General features: G+C 31.0%; 1 protein-coding gene across 3 annotated transcripts; it reads right to left on the bottom strand.

Annotated features, from left to right (window-relative positions):
* Window positions 1–5,760: 5,760 nt before the first annotated feature.
* Pect (phosphoethanolamine cytidylyltransferase) lies at window positions 5,761–21,534 on the bottom strand. 3 transcript variants are annotated; one of them, XM_014232531.3, is made up of 7 exons: window positions 21,019–21,534; window positions 10,487–10,737; window positions 10,335–10,401; window positions 10,131–10,243; window positions 8,869–9,035; window positions 8,556–8,741; window positions 5,761–7,602 (listed from the first exon to the last, which is right to left on the bottom strand). In XM_014232531.3, exons 1-7 carry the CDS (start codon window positions 21,177–21,179, stop codon window positions 7,285–7,287), a joined length of 1,263 nt encoding a protein of 420 aa, XP_014088006.2. In that variant the 5' UTR covers window positions 21,180–21,534; the 3' UTR covers window positions 5,761–7,284. The 3 variants fall into 3 exon arrangements, with proteins under 3 accessions (XP_014088006.2, XP_014088011.2, XP_036215776.2); XM_014232536.3 differs by having other exon boundaries at window positions 8,869–8,996; window positions 21,019–21,532; XM_036359883.2 differs by lacking the exon at window positions 21,019–21,534 and adding an exon at window positions 11,581–11,601.
* Window positions 21,535–21,688: the final 154 nt, after the last annotated feature.

The raw sequence follows: 21,688 nt of genomic DNA on the forward strand, positions 1-21,688 counted from the left end.
GAATGATGTTTAAGGGCTTCTATGGACTCAGGGCGCGTTCCTGGAAATGGATCTTTCAGTTTCGAAAAAAGGGATCCAAATATGGCATATGTGGTTGAGTGAAGACTCTCATTTCGTGTTTCGCTAAAAAGGCAGTCACAATCCTACTAGAATCTGATAGCACATTATCGTCATGAACAATTAATGAATTTTATGCCCACAAATCTGGTCGTTTAACCAAAATGTGTTGAGTCGATCCATAAATGATGTTGAGATCCTCTGCTAACTCGCTGATGCCAACACGACTATTTTCGAGCACTGTTTCTTTAACTTTTTCAGGTGCATAATATGGATACCCTAACAACATTTATGTCATAAAGGAATGGATTCTACATGCTAAGAGTTGCTTTTTTCAGTCATGAATAGATATACAGACCTGAAGATTACTCAAAGCCTTATTCTATGTCTTGAGTTACAATATTCTCTTGAGCGCATACGCAGAGTTGCTCTTTCTATGAGAAAACACGAGGTAATAGTACCGTAAAGCACAATTGACTTAACTTTATGAAATAATATGAAAATCTACATATATAAATGTATTTGTAGCATAATGTCATAATAAAGTACCCATGCTCGATAAATGTGGGAATTCACAAAACGAGCCGCATGAAATTAGTTGGAAAATGATGGACGCTAATAAGCAGATTAATAGCCATATTATTACATAATTTTGAAATGATACCTCATAATTTTATATACTTGTATTGTTGCATATTGTATAGATATATACATAAACTATGGTAGTTAAGCATAATTCTAACAATATAGTTTAATACTGTTAATTTCATTTCAGCAACAATAATTTTTGGTTCAATCAACTCGACTGGCTGTCTGTCATGTGGACAATTGACGACTAACAAATGCCAGCTAAATCGAATTAGTATTTACATGTACGCTCATAATTTGAAAGCTGATGAGCAATGGAGGTAATGAAAGGAGTACAAAAATATAATAAATAATTAAACCAGGCTAATTGCAAACGCGGAAGACTTTTGGCAAAAGTCACGCAATTGTTACTTCACAAGTAAATATTTAAAAAAATGAATTCATCAATAGAACGTTGTTTAATTTCTTATCCAAATCAAATAACACATAGCCTTAGTTTATATTTACGTTATTTCCGCATATAAAAAAAACTATAATTTTTTTTAATTGCTCTACTAAACAAATAATTTAGAATTTTGCTCTGTCGCAATTTCGATAGTGACAGTCCAATTTTATAAAAAATTGTATTTGCTGAAATTAAAATTGAAATGCAACAAAGCGTACCTGCATTTGAAATTAAAAAATGTATTACCGTTATTTGAGCTTGCCTAAACGTGCATGTAATGGTCTTCAGCACAATTGGACGCTGCAATTAAACTCGCTTAAATAACCAAACATTTCCAAAAAAAAATACCGAAAAAATCACATACTTACATTCTAGTATGCATATAGCAAGCAAGAATATTTAATTTTTTATACCCTGAGCAGGGCATATCAAGTTTGCCACGAAGTTTGTAATACACTGAAGTCAACGTTTGAGACTCTATAGCATATACGCCTCGTATTTACTATATATATATACTCGTAAATGATCAGTATGACGTGCTAAGTTGATTTAGTCATATTCGGTTGTCTGTATATAGCGTCTACCAATATTGATGACGTGTTTGTTTACGGATTTGTGTCAAATTTCGTCTGTGTGTTCAGTAAGATTTGCCATTTGATCATGTCATGTTTCACTTTGGTGCAACAAATGGAAATAACGTTCGCCGAAAAATATAATTTTTTTAGATATGGACCATTACTGGCTTAAGGTGATAACTTAGAATTAGAATATAGAATTTGAAAATTTGATAACTTGCATTTTATTAATGCTGTTTGGGAATATTTTATTTGAAAAAATAAAATTCAATCAGTTTCATTTTGTGATATATTAGTAATAGTATCTCAGAATGTAATCATTGTCATTCTGGTTGGAACGAGAATTAAACAATTTTGTTGAAAAATATTAAAATGGTTGGCTTCGAAAAAAAGTTAAATTTTTTAAGTAGAAATCGGTCTGTGAAATGGAAAAAAAGATCATAGTTCCTGAAAAGAGCTATTGGTGAGTAGAATTATATATTTGAATTTCAGCCCCTATCGATTGGATAGAGAATTTTTTATCACCCGCGTCGACCGTAAGAACGTCGTTTCGAGAAAAAGGCGTTCAAAACTACAGCAACAGACTAAATATGTTATGTAATAATAATGAGTACTACTACGAGACGCTCAGGGATAGTTGCTATAACTTCGTCATTAATTAAAAAATAAACAGTGATTTTTCCAATCCAAGTTACCAGACTACTAACTTAATGGCTTCATCAACAAATCAAATTTTCGATATTGGGGTGAGTCAAATCCTCGTGTGCTTCAGGAAACTCATTTGCATCCCCAAAAATTTACAGTTTGGTGCGGATTGTGGTGTGGTGGCATCTTCGGAGCTTATTTCTTTACTACTACTACTACTGCTACCAGCAATAGCAGCATTATAACACGATGTTGACCTACTTTTTTTGAATTTGATAAAATCGACGCGGCCGATCTCTATTTGCACAATCCTCATGTTTCACATCTAAACATGAACACATTGTGTGTAAAGTTGGGAGGGTTGTTAATTTCGGGTAATAGCGCAGTCAAATGGCCGCCAAGATCATGCGATTGAACGCCTCTAGATTATTTTCTCTGGAGGTATGCTAAAGCAATGTTTTAGGCTCAACAACCAGCAACGCTCTCGGAGCTCGAAGACATCATTCAGCGCATTGTAGCCAAAGTTAGTGCTAAGATGCTGCATCGGATCATCGAAAATTGGCGTAAACGGGTGGAGATGTGCAAACGGAGCCGTGGTGATCATTTAGCCGATATTTTGTTAAAATCATAAATGGCATAAAATTATCTGCATAACAAAAAAGCAGCAACCATTATGACCAAATTTGAGTTTTTTTTTTCATTTTAACATCACCTCAATTGTGCTGGTTGACCCTATATATATATGCGAACTAGTCACTTAGTTTTTGAGATATAGATCTGAAATGTCACGCACATCATTTTCTTCTCAAGATGGTCTGGATGATCAATATTATATGCTTGCATGGAAAACTTTTTTATTTAAAAAATTATCTTCACGAAATTTGGTATAGATTATTTTTCAAGGTAACGGTACAATCTCCGAACATATTGCTTAGATCAAACCACTATAGCATATAGCTGCGATACAAACCGACCGATCAAAATCAAAACTTGTTTATTTGTGAAGGGTATTATAGCCTCGGTGCAACCGAAATTAACGTTTTTTCTTGTTGTTTTGTTATTTTTCTATTGTTTTTCATTAGCCAAACTGTCACTCACGCCAAAATAATAAACAAAAGTTAACAAAGAAAAAAACATTTAAATGGTCATTAAACTTTAGTTAAAAGTGATATACGTCGTCGTATACTCGTATTACTATGGATGGCGTAAGTGCCACAAAAAGGGGCAACCGGAAATAACCATTTAGTAAAAGTGAATGTACAAAAAATTTTGTGTAATTACGTGTACATAGAAATTATAACATATATATACATATATATGTATGTATGAGAATTTATGGATGAGAAATGCTCTCAAAATTAAAGTTAATTTTATTTAGATAATAGCTTTTCCCGCGGCTCTAATCGCATTGAATCCCTTAAATAATTATCAAAGTTTATTAACAAAAACAATAAAAAACACAGTGTGTATACGAATACTATACCGCGATGTTCATCCTCGTAGTGGTAACCAGAAAACTCTAATTTTGTCCTCTTGTTTTTACGCTTTTGGTGCATTTTTGTTTTGTTTCAATTTGAAAATTTTCGACAAACAATCATATCTGTCAAAATAATTTTTTTTTCAATTTTAAAATTTTCAAATTTATTTTACAAACAGGTATGATCCGCAAAAAAAAAATAGTTTTAAACATTTTGTATTTTTAATAATATTTATCCTATGTCCTTTCTAATACCATAAGACATAATATAAGTATGGAAGTATGGATTATACCCTTCAGTTAAATCGGTAATATCTTCGGTAACTCTTAAATTTTAAATTCATTTTTGGAAGATCACTTTAAACACTTCATTAAAAACAAGCTTCGATTTTCTGCTCGCATAAAAAAATTAAAACGAATGATCGCAAAACTCTGTTAGAAAAGGCTTTCTACTCCGATAGTCGAGCGACAATACTAGCTTTGAACTCTCTGACCTTGCCTCACAGTCAACCGCATAAGGTTACTTCTGGATAAGACTCGTTAGGGTACCGGACCATAGCAAAATCGCAGACAACTGTAAAGCTGATTAGTTGGCGTGAAGTGGGAACGAGTCGGAACTCCACTGACCGCTTTCGGGTTACTATTGGGTAGCTGGAACTGACGGGAGCTTTGTGAGCGCTGAGCAACTATCGGCACCTGTGCGGTCGCAAGATCCTTCTGCTCTAATATATTGTAAATCGCAAGAAAATCAGCGAGCTGTTCTAACTGGTCATTGTTCTTTTGATGTCCACGCGGTAAGCTTAAAAATCTTAGGGGATACCAGTTGCAGAAGGTGTTTGAAAGTAGAAACATCTCAACACTTTCCTCTTGTTTGTTCCGCATTTGCGAGATCAAGGCCTTGAATCGCACACCTTTAGTCACTGAGTTGGCAGCAATAGAAATTAAACTCATGATTTGTAATGGGTACAATGCGTTTTAACGGCACTTAAAATTTAATTATTGAAGTTATTTTTCTGGCTACATAAAGAAGTGATCATAATCAGTACAAAAGCGATCCCCTTTTGGGGTCTATCATTTAATCTTACCTAACCTAAAACGCAAAAAATCGATTATTTGCTACTTGCTCTGAAAGTCGTAAATACCCCAAGTTGTAGATTTGTGAATATCAAAGAAATAAGCTCTACATCAATCCACATTTGGCGAAAGGCTAAGCCTCCTTCTCCTCAACGTTAGACCGATTATTTTATTCGCCATATCTTGGAATTTTGTACTTTAGAAGTTTTTCCTAACAAGAGAATGTCTTTATTGACTCTGTAAAAAGATAGAGCAGGAGTTAACCTAGCCAACATAACTTAATATAACGAAAATTCTGAAAGGCGTGTTGTTGGAGATTCTTAGCTTTCGAAATCGAAACGCTTCCGTAAATATATTCGGTCAAGAACTGTCACCACAATCGCATTAAGCTTGCAATCTAATTCAGGCCACGCTACTTATTTGGTAAGCTGATGACCATGGAATTCTTACTATTGTGGCCACGACGCTATACTTTCACGGTAATATTACGATTCTATATTCTTTGGATCGATTCATAGACTAACGCAATATCAACCTTTTAGAGTATTTTGCCATTCAGCACTTATTCAACTTAGTAGAATAACAGCTGATTATAGCTGAACGCTGAAAAAACCACTGAAAACTAAGAGTTAAAATCACACAGCAGTCAGGTCTAAGTAACCACAACGAACCCAAATTTTTTGCCGCCAAATGATTTTTATCTCAGCAGCATTCTTCCAAATTTCTGCAGCGATGTTTTCTTCTGCTACAACAACAACAACAGTTCTGGTTTAACTGTTGTACGGAGCTACGATTTCCAATATACATATGTACGAAATATGAACACGAAAAATTTATTTCTAGAGCTCAATCTCTTTGGTTTCAGACTTATGTGAAAATTTAATTTTTTATCAAAACAATTTTTATTTTTTGTATTATTTTTTATTGAGTAAAGTAGTATAATAAATTATTTGTATATCATAAACGACAAAAACATTTGACAAAAGGTTTTTTTTTTATATTAACAGACCAAATAAATGTTGCTTGCTATGCTATGATTTGTTTTTGTTTTTTTGGTCTCAATATTTAATAAACTACATATGTATATATATTTAATATTATTTATATGAAATAATTAAAATAATAAATAAATTGTGAACTAGAAAGAAAAAAAAACGAAATTAATGTAAATAAAACATAAACAAACATACTTGGAATACCAAAGAAATATACAATTTCACAGCGTATTAGTCAATTTTGTGAAAGTGAAAAACAAAAAATTAAATAAAAATTTTAATTTTTGTATGTATTGCTTTTATTAGCCAAAATATGCGACTATTCGAGGTTTGCATGTTTATATTTTTTTAAATTTATATATAGATATGATAGCATTTTTTGTTTAATTGAATTAGAAAGACACAAAATCGTGTCACATAAAACTAAGCATGTGCATGAATTTTTCAAAAAAATTGGCATTTTTTTAAACGTAATAACAAAATGCAGTTCAAAAATATTGATTGATTTTGGATTGCTAATACAATGCAATAGAAACTAATATTTTTGGAAAATATTTTGAGAAATAAATTTTCATAGTCCCACGCACAAAAGCCATATACTATCGCATTTCGAAAATTATATTTTCACTCATATTTTGTAAATGTTGCAGTAAAAAATATATTTCTGCCACGTTATACAGTTATTATACTACTATTTGGCATGAGACTTGATTGCAAGCCATATACGTTATACTAGTATTTTCACTAACTTAGCATAAACGTGTTCAACACGAAGCTACTTCGTGTATATTTGCCAGCAATTATATGGAAAATTTACAGTTAGAATTTCTACTACAAATTTTGCATATTTTTTCAAATTATAACTAATATGTGGGTTTTGTATTTACATTGACAACAGAAGCTAACTAAGAAATATGCTATACGTTCATACATACAATTTCGGTTAGACTAAAAAAATTATATTCAACTTGAGCATGTTTTATAAATATTGCATTATCTGTAAACCATAATTGGAAAAAGTTTGCAAAATGGTAATTTTCTAAAAAATAAAACTGCACGCTAACAACTGCATATATCACTACTACGATTTGTACTAGCAATGCACATACGTATACACACGAAACACACACAAAATGGTGGTGCTATATAAAATAATGCGAGTTAAATGTAAACATAACATTAAAAATACACTACTACAATATAAAACTTAAAAAGCACAAGTCTTCAACAAAAAAAAAATGTTGTTGTAGGCGTTGATGCTGCTGCACAGCGTTTCTTAACCGAGCGGGTTCAGTATGTGCGCGTCTCGCAATTTACTCTAAACTTCTTATGCGCTATCTAATGCTAAATGTATAAAAGCACAGGGATAATGGCTTAAAGGGCATTGCACTCGTGTACACACTGACCCGTCGGCTTGTTGGCCTAATCCTAACCAGCTTTCTGTGTTTGCTTGGCACGCTGCAGCGCTTCGAATGCCTCACATTCCTTCTTCTCTTTGGCTTTGTTGCGGCGCTCATATTCGATACGATGTGAAATAATACGTTCCACAATAAGTTCGGTTGTCATTGAGTTTTGTGAGTCGATGAGCGTGAAGATGCCACGTGTCTTTGGTACAGCATAAGGATCGATTTTGCCATCTTCGAACGCAATCGGTGTCTGGCCGTGGCAAACAACATCGATTTTGAAATGATCGAGCAGATCTTCGGTGACACAATAGGGTGCGCCGATAACCACCTCGTTGACGTACTGTTGAGAGAAAAGTTTTATATTATTATCAGGGTTGCAAATAATGCACAATTAAATTAACATTTGAATCAAAAAAAAATTTTTTTTTTTATAATTACTGTATTAAAAATAATTTTTAATTTCAAATACCGAAAGGAAACAAAATTAAACCAAGTAGCGGTACGAAAAAAAAATTATTTGTAATTTTTATGTGGTATGTGGTACCAGCTTAAAAAAAATATTCTAAATACCACCAAAAAATTTAATTCCTAAAATCTTAATTGAAATAAATTTTTAAGTTTACAATCCCAAATAACGGCTTGAAAAAAATTCTAATACAAAATACCGCAGTGAAAAAAGTTTAGTCCCACAAATCAGATTACAAATTATTTTGTGATCCTGAAGAATTTTATTAAAAATAAATTTAAAATTTTTAATACCAAATAACGAAATGAAAAACAAAAGAAATAATTAATATCAAGTACCGAAATGAAATATAAATTACTTCCAAAAAAAGGAATAAAAATTTATTTTTAATTTTGACTTTTTAATTAAATACCGGATTGAAAGAAAAATACTTTATTCCGGGCTTATAATTAAAAATTACTTATCTTATGAAAAGGAAAAGTTTTTTTTTTAATAATATATCAAAATAGTTTAATTACGCTTAATTATAGATTTTTCACTTAGAAATATGTAAATCTTTATTTTTTATACCTTTCCATTCCAGCTTTTAATTTTTTCATTTGCTACTCAAATTTTTATATTAAAAAATATTATCTCAATTTTTAATCCAAGATTTGTAGGATTTTCGATTTTTAATTTGGCATAAAAAAATTTAATTTTCAGTTTTTAATTTTTTTTTTTAGGAAGTTAAAAATATACTTTTTAAACAAAAAGATTTGAATAAAAAATTCTGGTACTAAAACAAGAAATTTTTTTATTAATATCACTCCCTCTCTTTTCCGCCTTACCTTACACGCCAGCACACTGAGCACGCGTTCATGCAAATTCATAATGGGATAATTGCTACCCTTGTACGAATTCACCACGGGATCTGTATGCAGGCCAACAATCAAGTAATCACCCAACCCGCTGGCCTTCTCCAAGAAATCTAAATGGCCCACATGAAAGAGATCGAAAGCGCCAGCCACATACACCTGTTCAAGCAGACAAAAGATTTTTGATATAATTTTTTTGTTTCCTTCAATTCATATATTGTATATATGTATTTGTCTATATAATTTTTATTAACTATATATTTCAATAGCACACGTTTCTACTTACAATTTTGTCATTGGGCTTTGGTGGCTTGCCATCGCTGAATTGTATGATCTTCTGTGTTGTTGGCAAAAATTGACTGCAGCCGGTCCACGGACTTTTCGCTGATGAGTCTTGTCCCATATTAGATGAACCTGATGATAATTTCATTTTTTGTACTTTTTTAGTTAAGTCTGTTATAATTTTTAATTTTTTTTTGGTATTAATTTATATGCACAGAATTTGTAATGAATGCACAAAATTTCATAAATTTTCAATTTGACGTTCAATTTCAATTGCGGTTGTATTTTTTTTTTTTACAGAGAGCACATAGCGTTGATAGTTGATAGCAGTTTCAAAAGAATGAAAGAGAGCGATACGCATGGAATGAATTAGCAGTACCATGCAATTGGTATTGCATAATTTTAGGCGTTTTGTTATTGTTTACATCGTTAATTTACAAGTGTTTAGCAAATTTTAGTGCAATAGCAGTTACGGTTTTAGTAATTAGCAAGTTACGAGTGATTTGATTGGTTTTTGCGATATCATTGTCATTTCAGTTAGATTTTTAGGTTTTTTGTTTTGCAAATTTCGTTTGACATGTACATAGAAATAAAAGAAAAAAGAGAAAAGAGGATAAACAAAGTGGACAAACGAAAGAAACAAACATGCGAGAGAGAACGTGTGTAAATTTCGAAAATTTCCAAGCTGATACCAAATATAAAAATGCAAAAACATGCGAAATAATAAAAGTAAATATGTGTATGTATGTTTGTTGTGGTGGTCTGCTTGAACAATTAATTTGGGTAAACAATGAGTATTATTTTATTTATTGAAAAATAGAGCTGAGAACGTTTGCAAATGTATGGAAATTATTTTAATATGGTTGTGTGGCTTTCATTACTTTTTAAACATAAAATTTAAATTAAATTTAACTTATTATTGTATTAAATAAATAAAAATTATGTATGTCACGAAAGCAATACAAATTATATAAATATATATATATGTTCATAAAAAATTAATATTGCAGTAAATATGAAGCAAATATATATACAATTATTGATATATGATTTTTTTTTTGCTGAGCAAGTAAAAAAAGTTATCAACACTCGCATAAAAAATCGAGAATAATTCTTACTTCAATTGAAAAGCAAAATATAAAAAAAAAATCAATTTATCGATTTACAAGTATGAACGTATGTGTATGTATTAAAAGCCCCATGATATTAGCACAAATGATATTAATAAATAATACTTTGCTGTGGCTAAACTAAAATAACTGTTACCTTCTTTCTCTATGGCATATTCGGCAGAGCCTTGATGGAAGTGATTGCGTGTCAATAATAACATACGTCCGACCAAATCTGTCGTTGAAACACCAGCAGTGCGACGTACTTCTCTGTAAGGAGCAAGGAAAATGCAAATGTTTATTAATAATTCAAACGGAAAATCCATATGTCAATTAAGTATATAAATATGTATGTACATACTTGTAGCGGTTGGCAAACTTCACAAGGTGGTATGTGTCCACGCCCTCTGCGGTCATAGTGATGTCATCTGTAAACACAAAAAACAATTGAGAAAATAATTAAAAATGTCATTTTTTCCCGATTTCTTTTTTGTCTTTCAGACATGTACTCACCGCCATGCACACAAAAATCACAATTATATTCGTCGAGCACTTCGAGTGTTGTCACATAGGGCGCACCGAGCACCACCTCATCCACCCACTTGATGCCCTTGACCATTTTGACGCGTTCCTCCTCCGTAAATACGGGTGGTCCTTTATGTTTTGTGATCTCCTCGTCGGTGTGTATGCCCACGATGACTTTGTCGCCAAGCGCTTTGGCTTGTCGCAGGGAATTGGCATGGCCAAAATGCACCATATCATAGCTGCAATGGAGAAAGAAATCAGTTGAATTTATTGGTAGGCATTTCAGTTTATATAAAGTGTGTGTAAGCTCATCTATGCACTGATGAACTTAATTTGAATATTATTTCGGCTTAGTTGCTATAACACAAACACATATTCTTTAATAATTGTATGTTACGTGTACAACACTTCTTTTTTTCATATCGAACACTTCAAATCCATTATAATAAGGAAGTTTGTTCAAACGAAACGCTTTCTTTACTCAATCTTTAAGTGTGTGATTGTTAAGCAATACCCAAATATTAGTATTTGATTGATTTGCACAAAAACAAAAAAATTCTAAAAGTTTGCGCGAGACATGCCGAGTTCCTCGAAAAATTTGTTTAGTCATGTTAAAATCGCTAACGTTAGCAGGTGGACTTTTCGCGTGTAGATAAAGAACCACTTCAAACAAAAAAATTAATACAAAGCCAATAATCAACAAGCACTTTTCGCGTGTAGATAAGAAAGCACTTCAAAAAAAAAACAAAAACAATTCATACAAAGCCAATTAATTAAGAAGCAAAAATTTTTCTTTGAGTCAGGCAATTTTTTACGATAAACTATACATCACTATAAAATGTTGACTTTTTAATTAGCCACTCAATATAAATATAGCACATGAAACATGATTTCGCTAAAAAGTAATCACTTCATACACTTTTTGGTTAAAATAAAATATACAAATGTAAGCTTATAGCCATGATAATTAATGTTTTTGACTAGTTTTAAACTAGCCACTAACTTTAGTTATTTTTCCTTGCAGCTTTATGGAACCAACTTTAGAGATGAGTTCAAGGATTCTTTGAGCTCAGCACACTTACTTTGCACAAATTAAACATTATTTTTCGACATAACGTAAAATCTTCTTTAAAATATTAAAAAAATAATTATAATACATAAATCAAAAAAAACTTTGACAGCTAGGCAACAGCTGTTGAAGCAGTGAAAATTAGTATGGATACATCGTGCAGCAATTGCTCACACTTCAATTGCAAATAAATATTATATATATTTTATTTTTTTGTCAATTTTCCTAACGCAAATCACGCTTTTTGTGCTGCAATTTACACTGAAAGATTATTCACGCAATGATGATAGCAACTAGGCAGTGTTATCAACTGACTTTGTAAATAACCGACGCTTAGTACGGATTGCAGATAACCCACTTGGTATTAACTAATGGCGCAATGTGAAAATTAGTGTATTATAAAAATTAATTCAATGTAATTAATTTATGTAATTGTAGATACTTAAATTAAATATTTGCTGGCAGAAAACACAGCTGCGTTTGCACACAACAAAAGTTGTAAAAAAAATAGTTTGAAGTTAAATATATATATTTTTTATCTAAATTATATTTATATTATTATTATGTAGTATTATAATTATAGAGTCTATAACTTACAAAGTATTTTATTTATATTTATTCAGCCTTTTACATTTTGGGTATATTCCTAAACACCAAAATTAGTTTGAAGATACAAAGTTAAATTTTTTTTATATTTTTTATTGAAATCATAGATGCTACTATTTTCAAAATGATTTTTTCTGTTAATGCATCGTTTTATAAATAATTATACCATACTTAAGTTCCTTGGCAAATTCAGGGTTAAACGCCTCATTTAATGCAATATTTGTCATTATAGTTAATGAACTTCGACCATTTTCGCGTTAATTTCGTATGTTAATAAAAAGAGCCAAAACTTTAAATAAAGTAAAAATAGCAACAACAAAAACAATAACAAATAGCTATATTTCACTTTGCAGTAAAATTTCTAGCAAAAAATCACGGAATATCTTTGCCGCCAAATGTCGAGGTAAATAGCACACTCTACTATCAACACATTCATATATGTATACATTAGTACGTGTGCACATCACAACAAACACACATTCACATACATATGTCATTATCAAACTCATCGTTCCATCATGCCAATCGCTTGGTCAGTGGGCCGTTTCTTACCCCACACCACTTCGCGCACCCCGCAACCCTTGTAATTCAGCCGACTCAGCTGTTGACACGATTGGACTTTGTACCAGATCATATGTTGCATTTAACGAGTTTTTCAATGTCTTTTTTGTTGTTTTGCCGCATTGCTGGGTGTGTGCGAATACACACAAGTGGAAGAATGACCACCAGACAAATTATGGTCGGTCTGTGAAAAAAAAGGCGAAGATAAAACTGAACAACGCGCATGGATGTGTGATTTACAGGTATGAAACATATGTATATATGAACGTATCAGCACAAGTTACGTTTTCATAGTTTGTTTTTAATCATTCGGTTGGTAGCACGTTTAATGAATTGTTGACGTGCCAACGTAGCTGTTTTTTTTTTGCGAAATAATTATACAAATACAAATGTATGTTTGTTTTAAAACAATATATCGTATCTAATGAAAATAAGTATATTTTTAAAATTTATGTATGTATATGATGTATTCGGATGACGTGTTTCAGTGAATGTAAACAATGTATTTTTAGCTTTACTTTTTCAATATATTATATTTTTCAATTTATTATATTTATATACTATTCGCAATAGCTTACGCTTTAAATAACTTTAATACCACGAACACAATACCTAAACGAAGTAATATGAAATTCCGTATATGTACTTTTTGTATTTATTTAATTAATTTAACTTTAATTTGTTTCATTTTATTATACTTAATTTAATTTATTTTTTTTTGTTCTCTATTATTTTTTCCATTTCATTTACTTTTTTATAAAATTTCATCTATACCAACATTTTAACTGGAAATTTAAATTTTTTTTTGCAATTTGTGGCAATACCCGTTTTACTCATCTTCTTCCATCATGTCCATTCGTAATTATTGCATTTCTGGTGTAAAAATTGTGAAGACAAAAATAATGTTTGGCATTTTAAGGCTTTCGAACTTGGATTAACTAGAAATGATTAAAAAAGATATTGCAGAGAGTAGCATGGCTTCTCCTTGGATGTCGGTAGTATTATCATACGCCAAAAATAAATGTAAGCATATACATAAATTGAATATACGACACTCGCATAGCAGAACCAACACCATAGCTAACCAGTTAGCCGACAAACGCTTAAGTTACCAAGTGACCTATATATTTAATTAAAATTTTCTACTTCTGAATTAAAACACAGGCATACGCACTTATCAATATTTGCAAACGAATATAAGTACTTTTAATAGTATATATTTATAATATAGACAATCGATTTGTTAAATTGTGATAGCCGACTATCTTAGCAGGTGATTCTTATCGGCATATGTATGTATGTAAAGTTTCGAGGGTGTGTCCCTTTTCCGGAAAACCACCAAGTGGTAATTAAGGTCAGTATTTTTCCAGTGCTTATAAGAAATTTTAAAAAGGAATTAAAAACCACAACACAAAAGATGAAAATCGCAAATGTCACGTGTCATCTGCTTCGCCTTTTAAAAGTATGTATTTATTACACGCTAATATATTTATAGCAAACAAATAATGACAATAATTGGCGAAAATCTAAAAAATGTGCTATAAATTTGGATACTGCCACGCGACAACAGACTACAGAGCAATTTTTAAGCATTACTAAGACTTTCTACTTAGCCGCGAGTGAAACAGATTTATAAACCCATAGAAGCAAAACCCAAACTTATTTGGAGATATTCCAACTAAAAACAAACTGATTTCCAAAATACTATAAAATATTGATTTAAGCTTATTGAATATTATTAAATTTAGCATTAGATCTCTAACGGTTATTTCATTAAATTCAGTTTTCAGCTTTTTTTTTAAACCACAATAAAAAGTCACAAAAAATACTAGCGAAGAAATGTGTCAGCTGTAGCGACTAAAATCTATCGAGTATTACAACAGAAGCGATTACAAACACAAGTTGAATGTTTTCGCTTTCATCGACTTCCTCAATAAAAATAAATATTATACAAATCAGCACTTTTTACATCAAACGCAATTTCTTACTACAAGTACTAATATGCAAATATTACGTAATTAGTATCAAACAAATAATTTATTAATTGACGCCTAATGTAAATCAAATAATTTCGAGAATGAATTCTAAAAAGAGAAAATAATTATAGAAATTCAAAGATCTACAATGTAGTATGCGCAATGGGATCGCCGGAAAGCAGATAGACGCAAGAGACAAGCCAAGCATACCTTTGCTCCCGGCGATTTCGTAGCGTCTTCAAGAGGCGTGCTCTGCGATACTCGGTACATACACGACCTAGTGTGGCTTCACGAGCTAGTGTGGCTAACGGCTTTTTTAGTTGCTTGGCGCAATATACTACACATTTGCTTATCAATTGTGCTGGCATTATTTTTTGAATGATTGTATTTGAGTATGTACTTACATGTGTATGTATGTGTGCATGTTTGTCGCTATCGCATAATGCCATTAGCCTGATGGCTAAGGCTATAAGCCCCACACTCACTACACTTGTATGGTGCCTCCTTCACAATACAATAGTATGCATATGTGGGTGTGGATGTGTGCGTATGTATATATGTATTAAATTGGAGCAAGAGACCGAGATTAAGCTGACATATATCAACATACAATGAGTAAACATACATACATACATACATGCATAGATGAGTATATGCAATTTTTAATCAATTAAAGGCGTTACGTCAATGGTGGGCCGTGTGTGATTGGAGGAAAGAACATCAGGCGATTTTCTGTAGAATTTGGAATCCACCGTTATCAGTAGCAAAAGTATTATGGTTACTTTATTAGTTCATTTTACGTACATATGCATACATAAGATGCATATGTATGGGTGTGCACTCTTTAACGTCTGCAAGAATTTTGCACGCTTGAAAATGGGAATCACTGAATGAATTGATGACCCTTTGCTTTGACGATGAAGATAACTCAGCAATTCGTTTTAATTATTGTTGTTTACTAATATTTTTTAAAGTGCGCATAGTATATGCGGAATACCGGAAGTGGCAGCAGCATGTTTCATTTTATCAATTAAAGAATCAGCTCCGTAGCTAAATCTATTTTTGTACATTTTTTTAATATTTTGTTTAAGGTGAACGGCCACGCAGCTAGCATACTATTCAATGGATCGTAGGGGCAGATAGATAAGACATGCTGCTAAATTATGTTCAATAGTCATACAATGTTTATAACGACATGTGTATGAACATATCTGAATCTACAAACGAAAAAAAATCAAACGAAAAACATTTGTTTGAAGTTTTTTTTATACTAGTCTTAGCTTTCAAAATATGATGGGAGTACTTTTATGTGGAACAAGTAAAAACGTTTACTTCGGTTGCGCCGAAGCTATAATATACTTCACAAATAAAAAAGTTTCCATACAAAAACTTGATTTGAATGGATCAGTTTGTATGACAGCCATATGCTATAGTAGTGCGAACTTAACAATTTCTTCGGAGATTATAACTTTGCTTTAAACAAAAACATGTGAAAAATTTCGTGATATTTCCATACAAGGATTTGATTTTGATTGTTCACTTTGTATGGCAGCTACATATGTCCTATATATGTAGAGGTGCAATATTGGCGTTTCCCACACAAGTGCAGCTTCTTAAAGAGAAATGGACGTGTGCAAATTTTCCGAGTGATATCTCAAAAACTGAGAGCCTTAACTGACTCAACCTGTTACACTGATCATTTAAATATTTTTTTATAGCGTCTCCGATGTTTTCTTCTGCGAGTTGCAAACTTCGTGGGTATAAAAATTACTTTGGAATTTTCATTATTATTACCATTGTTACATATCACATGCACTCATACATACACAATATATAATATTATATGTACATAAATAGTTTTGGTTCAGAAAGCTGGAACCATATTTTCTCCCTTGCTTATTTGTCTAAAGAAATCGAAGACACTTTGTTTACATATATATATATAAATGTTTATGTTTGTATATACATATGTATGTTCCCTTTTAAAACTATGCTAACAATATACAAATCGGATGGTAACTCCTTCTTGACAGCTATTTCGAAAATATTCCAGCTCTGAAGTCTATTAAAGATGCTGTTCAAAAATGACCGATTGATTTTAGTGTTCGTGTTTTAAATCAAATTTTGAAAATTTTTGCTGAGATATGGCAATTAAAAATAAAATTTAATAAAAGTAATTTGACACACAATAATTATAAATATTTATTTGTATTTCAAATTCGTGATTTAAAGTGCATTTTAAATATATTACGAAGACTTCTTGAAATTTTTTTATTCAATTTTTTCGATTGGTAAACTGTTTATTGCTTCCAATTATGGATTCTTATTGATTCAAAAATATATTTTAAAAACTTTTTTATAATATAATATACATTTAAGGAGCACACCTTGTGTGAAATTAAAAAAAAATGGATTATTAAATTTCGACAGGTTATAACTTTAATAATAACATACTAAAATTTAAAATCTATGTAACTAATAGTTTTTGCGTTACGGCTTTCTAAAAATAGCCGCTCATTACAATCAGCTCGAGCAGTTTATCTTTAAACGCGTTCTCTACATTATACTTTTTTCAAATTTGTTTAAATGATTACTCGGAGACAACTAATGCAATAACTAACGAATTTCCGCATGTTCTCTATATAGTTCTTCATACAATGATCAATTTTTTGATCTGACGAAAAATCGAATTTTTACCAAAAGCAACCAAAATTTTAGTTCAAATCCAACTTTTTTTTTAAATGCCGATATTTTATCAGGCCGGAATCACGGCAGCAGTGAAGTTTTTTTTTTTACCACTGTCGGTTTTTTTCCTAAATTTTTGCTGTGTATTTTTAAAATACTATGTTTAAATATACCCTTAAAATAAACAATTGATACCGTCGTTTTTTTTAACCCAAGGCCCTAAACCAGCTTTTTTGACTATTACCCTAGGTGTGCCTCTTAAACAGTATAATTTCATTTAGTCGCTTTAATATATATATTAAATTACAAATGACACTATTTTGAAGCATTAAAAACTGAGAATATTTGGTTTTGCTTATATAATTTTTGTACTTGATTTTTTTGTGGATTGTTATTAATTATTTTGTAAGTACAATATTTAATCATTTATAAATGGTAGTTGATTTGAAATTTTTTTTATTTTCTTTACTAAGATAAAGAGTGAAATGTATGAGAAAAAGGTGTACACGTTCTTTTGACGCTGACAGCAAGTATGTATATACAATATAAGGCAATGCGTTGAACAATTGATAAAAAGTATTGTATGCTTTTTTTGGAAATCGGGAAGTTTTTTACAAATATGAAACTGTGCTACAATACACATACATATGCATATATGAATATGTACATGCAGTATTTGATGTTGTGGCAGCATAACATAAAACATTTCCCAAATAATGTAACGAAATGTCTCGGCTCAGCTTATGAAACAAAGCGTGAAATCTTGCTTTTATTATTTTGTACATACATATTTAATTAATACCTTTGCTTGTTCGCATTTTTTATTTTTATTGCAAAAAAATTAAACTTCTGTACTTCTTACACTTAAATTGCGCTATGAATTAAGCGACAAAAAGAAATTTCGTTAATTGTAATCGCAGACATGCGCAAAACATAAATACTCAAGTATGCAAAATGGTTTTACTAACGACGTATGGTAGAATGTGGTGGTCAGGCAAATCACGTGATTTCTGCGTATCAACACAACTATTAAAACGCGTCAAATCACAACAGCAACAATAGGAACAACAAATGAATGAAATTGAATAAACCGCTTAAGATTCAAACTCAAACCAGTTCAACCAAAAATCACACAAAAATGTATAAACGGCAGAGGTATTGCGTACATAAATACATTTTTTACGAGTAAGTACAAATAAGTGTGGAATATTTTCTACTTTTATGACACTTTTGTATTTGCAAACACGGTAGAATTGAAATGAATTGAAAATGTGAAATGCAAAGAAAGTCGTGACTTGACATTGAAGTCGCGCCCGTTAAGTCGCCTTAAATGAGAAATAATGAATACAATCAACGGCAATACAATAAATAAGTAAAATCATTTTAAAAATACAAATGAACTTTTCTTGTGGCATTTCACTCATCACGCCACAGTAGGAAAATCACTCACAACAGAGAAACATATGCAAACAGATGATTATATAGTAATTTATTTATATAAATTTACATACATATGCACATGTATATATACATATATTTATTTATGCTTTTGTGCATTGCAGTTATTTGTTTATGCTGATTATATTTCAAGCAATTGTTGAGAACATACTACGCAGTTGAATTTTTTTTAGAAAATTATTTTATTGTTAACAGTGTTGCAAAAAATGCATTGAAAATACAAATTAGCATTTAAATAAAATTTTTAATAAAACTATTTTTTTTTAATTATTAATTAATCATGAAAATATTTTTTTAAAATTACTTCAAATTTCTAACCCCAAATACCGGACTGAAAAATTAAAAATATATGTGTAATACTAAAAATCGGGTAAAAAGTAAAAAACTAAAATATGTAAATTAATAAATTTAAAAATAAAAAAATGTTAATCCCATGTTTGTTATTACAAATTTTAAAAGTTGAGCTTTTCAATTTAAAATTTTTTTGCATTTCTGGTTACCTTATAAAATCTTATATTAATACAATATCAACATTAGCTGCACTTTTGTCTTATTTATATTTAAGTAATCTAAAGTATAGTTTTTTAGTTAAATCTTGTATTTTTTTCGTTCCAGCTTATGATATTTAAATTTGTTACTCCAATTTAAAAAAAAAATATTTTACTAATTTTTATTGTTACTTTTTTTTTTAATTTTTTCATACAATTTGGGTTAAATAAATTCAATCTCTAATTTTCGATTTAAAGAATTAAATCTCCATTTTTAAAATATAGTTTTAGATTACAAATTAAATTTTCAATGATAAGTTCCGATTTTGAGATTAAAAAATTTCGTTAAATATTCGCAACCCTGAAATTTTCAGTTCACAGCTATGATAACTGATACACTGGGCACTGCAGGCTCAAGAAACATCTGCCTCAAGCAAGAATTTTAGTAGTTTAATATATTTTTATAAACTACACTTTATTTTGCCATATTTTTGAAAGACATATGTTTCCCCTCACTTTATATAAAAAAAAGCTAATGTATAAATTGACAAGTTGCTTTGCTAATTACCAATTAACATTTGCCATATTGGCTGCGAGGTGATTTCATTGCAAAATACTGCGCGCTTTAGCGCATATGTAGAAGCTGCGGAAAATTCCATGCGAATAGCTATATTATGCAAATAATATTGAATGATTGTGGTAGCACAATGCATATTACACACATACATACATATGTAATTACAGAGAATACATTAAATATCTATTAATTACCATTAAAGATGGTCTTTCGCTTTGCAAGTTGTAATGTTTGCCTTTTTATGGCACACAATTTTTAATAACATACCTATGTGGAAAAAGGCTACAATACTCAATATCTCTACCGGAAAATAATAACAATAGATTACAAACAAAAAATCAAAAGTTGTCAAATGTTCAACACTTTTGAAGAAAATGACAACATGTACAAAGATAGAGGCATTTGGCGGCGTATCTGGCTTATCATGTCCAGCCGGAACTCGCCTACCCTTATCAATAACATAGCGGAACTACAATGTAGGCGTAATGTACAATGCATTTGTATATAGATATGTATGCATATTTGTAGGCACACAAATAAACACATGTCCATGTACACTGATTGCTGTCAAGTGAGTATCGCCGCTAATTGAATGACTGACTATCGTAAATGGCTACTTTGCGAATGACTGACATTTCATTTTTTACGTTTTAGGTTTTTCAACAACATTCGAGTATCTTTTGCATTATACGACAATGCAAAATTTTTGCTTGCATCAATGTCAAGGGCATATAGTAGCCATGCACAAGCGACTAGCTTCTGACCATGAAAATATTGCCTTTATCACTTATCGTGGCCATGTGTTCAAAACACGGAACCCCAAAGCAAACTATTGGTGAATGCATCAATAAAGCACAACACTAAATACATATTTTTTATGTTTGGTTTTTTACCGAACTATTTCCAAAAGTTGCTCAATTTTAATAATGCTGTTCTAAACTTTTACTGAATATATGACGCAACATTATATAATATTAGTAGTCAAGTCAATATTTTAGTAGCTAAAATCAACTACTTTAACATTTCAGTACCTTTGATGTACAGGGTATAAAATTTTTTTAAGGTCTTTCAAACATAGGGGAAATTGTAAAATGACTCACCATCCATCACACCAGACGCGTACTTCTTTTTTCTCAACTGAATGTTGGTCAGTAGTTTGTTGCTGCTGATCTTGACTTTGGCGATTGTTATTACTAAGGCCGGTCGCCACCTGGGCGTAGCTGGTTTCATTGGTCAGCGGCTGGCTCACTTTTTCACTCATTTCAAATACTTTCTTTTTTTCAATGAATCTGTGACAGCTGCTTTAAACACTAATTGATTTTATTGCGTTTGGTAAAAAATATTTTCAGATTGTAAAATTGTATAATGATTTTATGTTAATTTTTTTTCAATATTTCGAATTTTTCTTCACGCCTACTTCAATTGATTTTCGTGTCGGCACAACTTAAAATTTTAATTTATAAACACTTGCACAACGTTGTAAGAGCATGAAAAAACACATCCAAACAACTCAAGAACTATACGAGAATTATTTACATTCGTCTACATTTATTTTATATATGCCAGCAGGAGTAATGATTTCTATGACAATTCGCAGAACAATTTATTTTAATTTATTCAGCTACCACAACTTTAGTGAAAAATCACACTGGCGCAACAACAAAAACTAAGAAGGGATGTACCAAAAGGTAGTAGAAAAGGAGAGTACTAAAATTTTAACTCTGTATAACAGCTGACTTTGCTAGATAGGCATTGCCATATTTTTAGAGG

This window comes from Bactrocera oleae, chromosome 3 (genome assembly GCF_042242935.1).
Source record: "Bactrocera oleae isolate idBacOlea1 chromosome 3, idBacOlea1, whole genome shotgun sequence".
NCBI classification, from domain to species: Eukaryota; Metazoa; Arthropoda; class Insecta; order Diptera; family Tephritidae; genus Bactrocera; species Bactrocera oleae.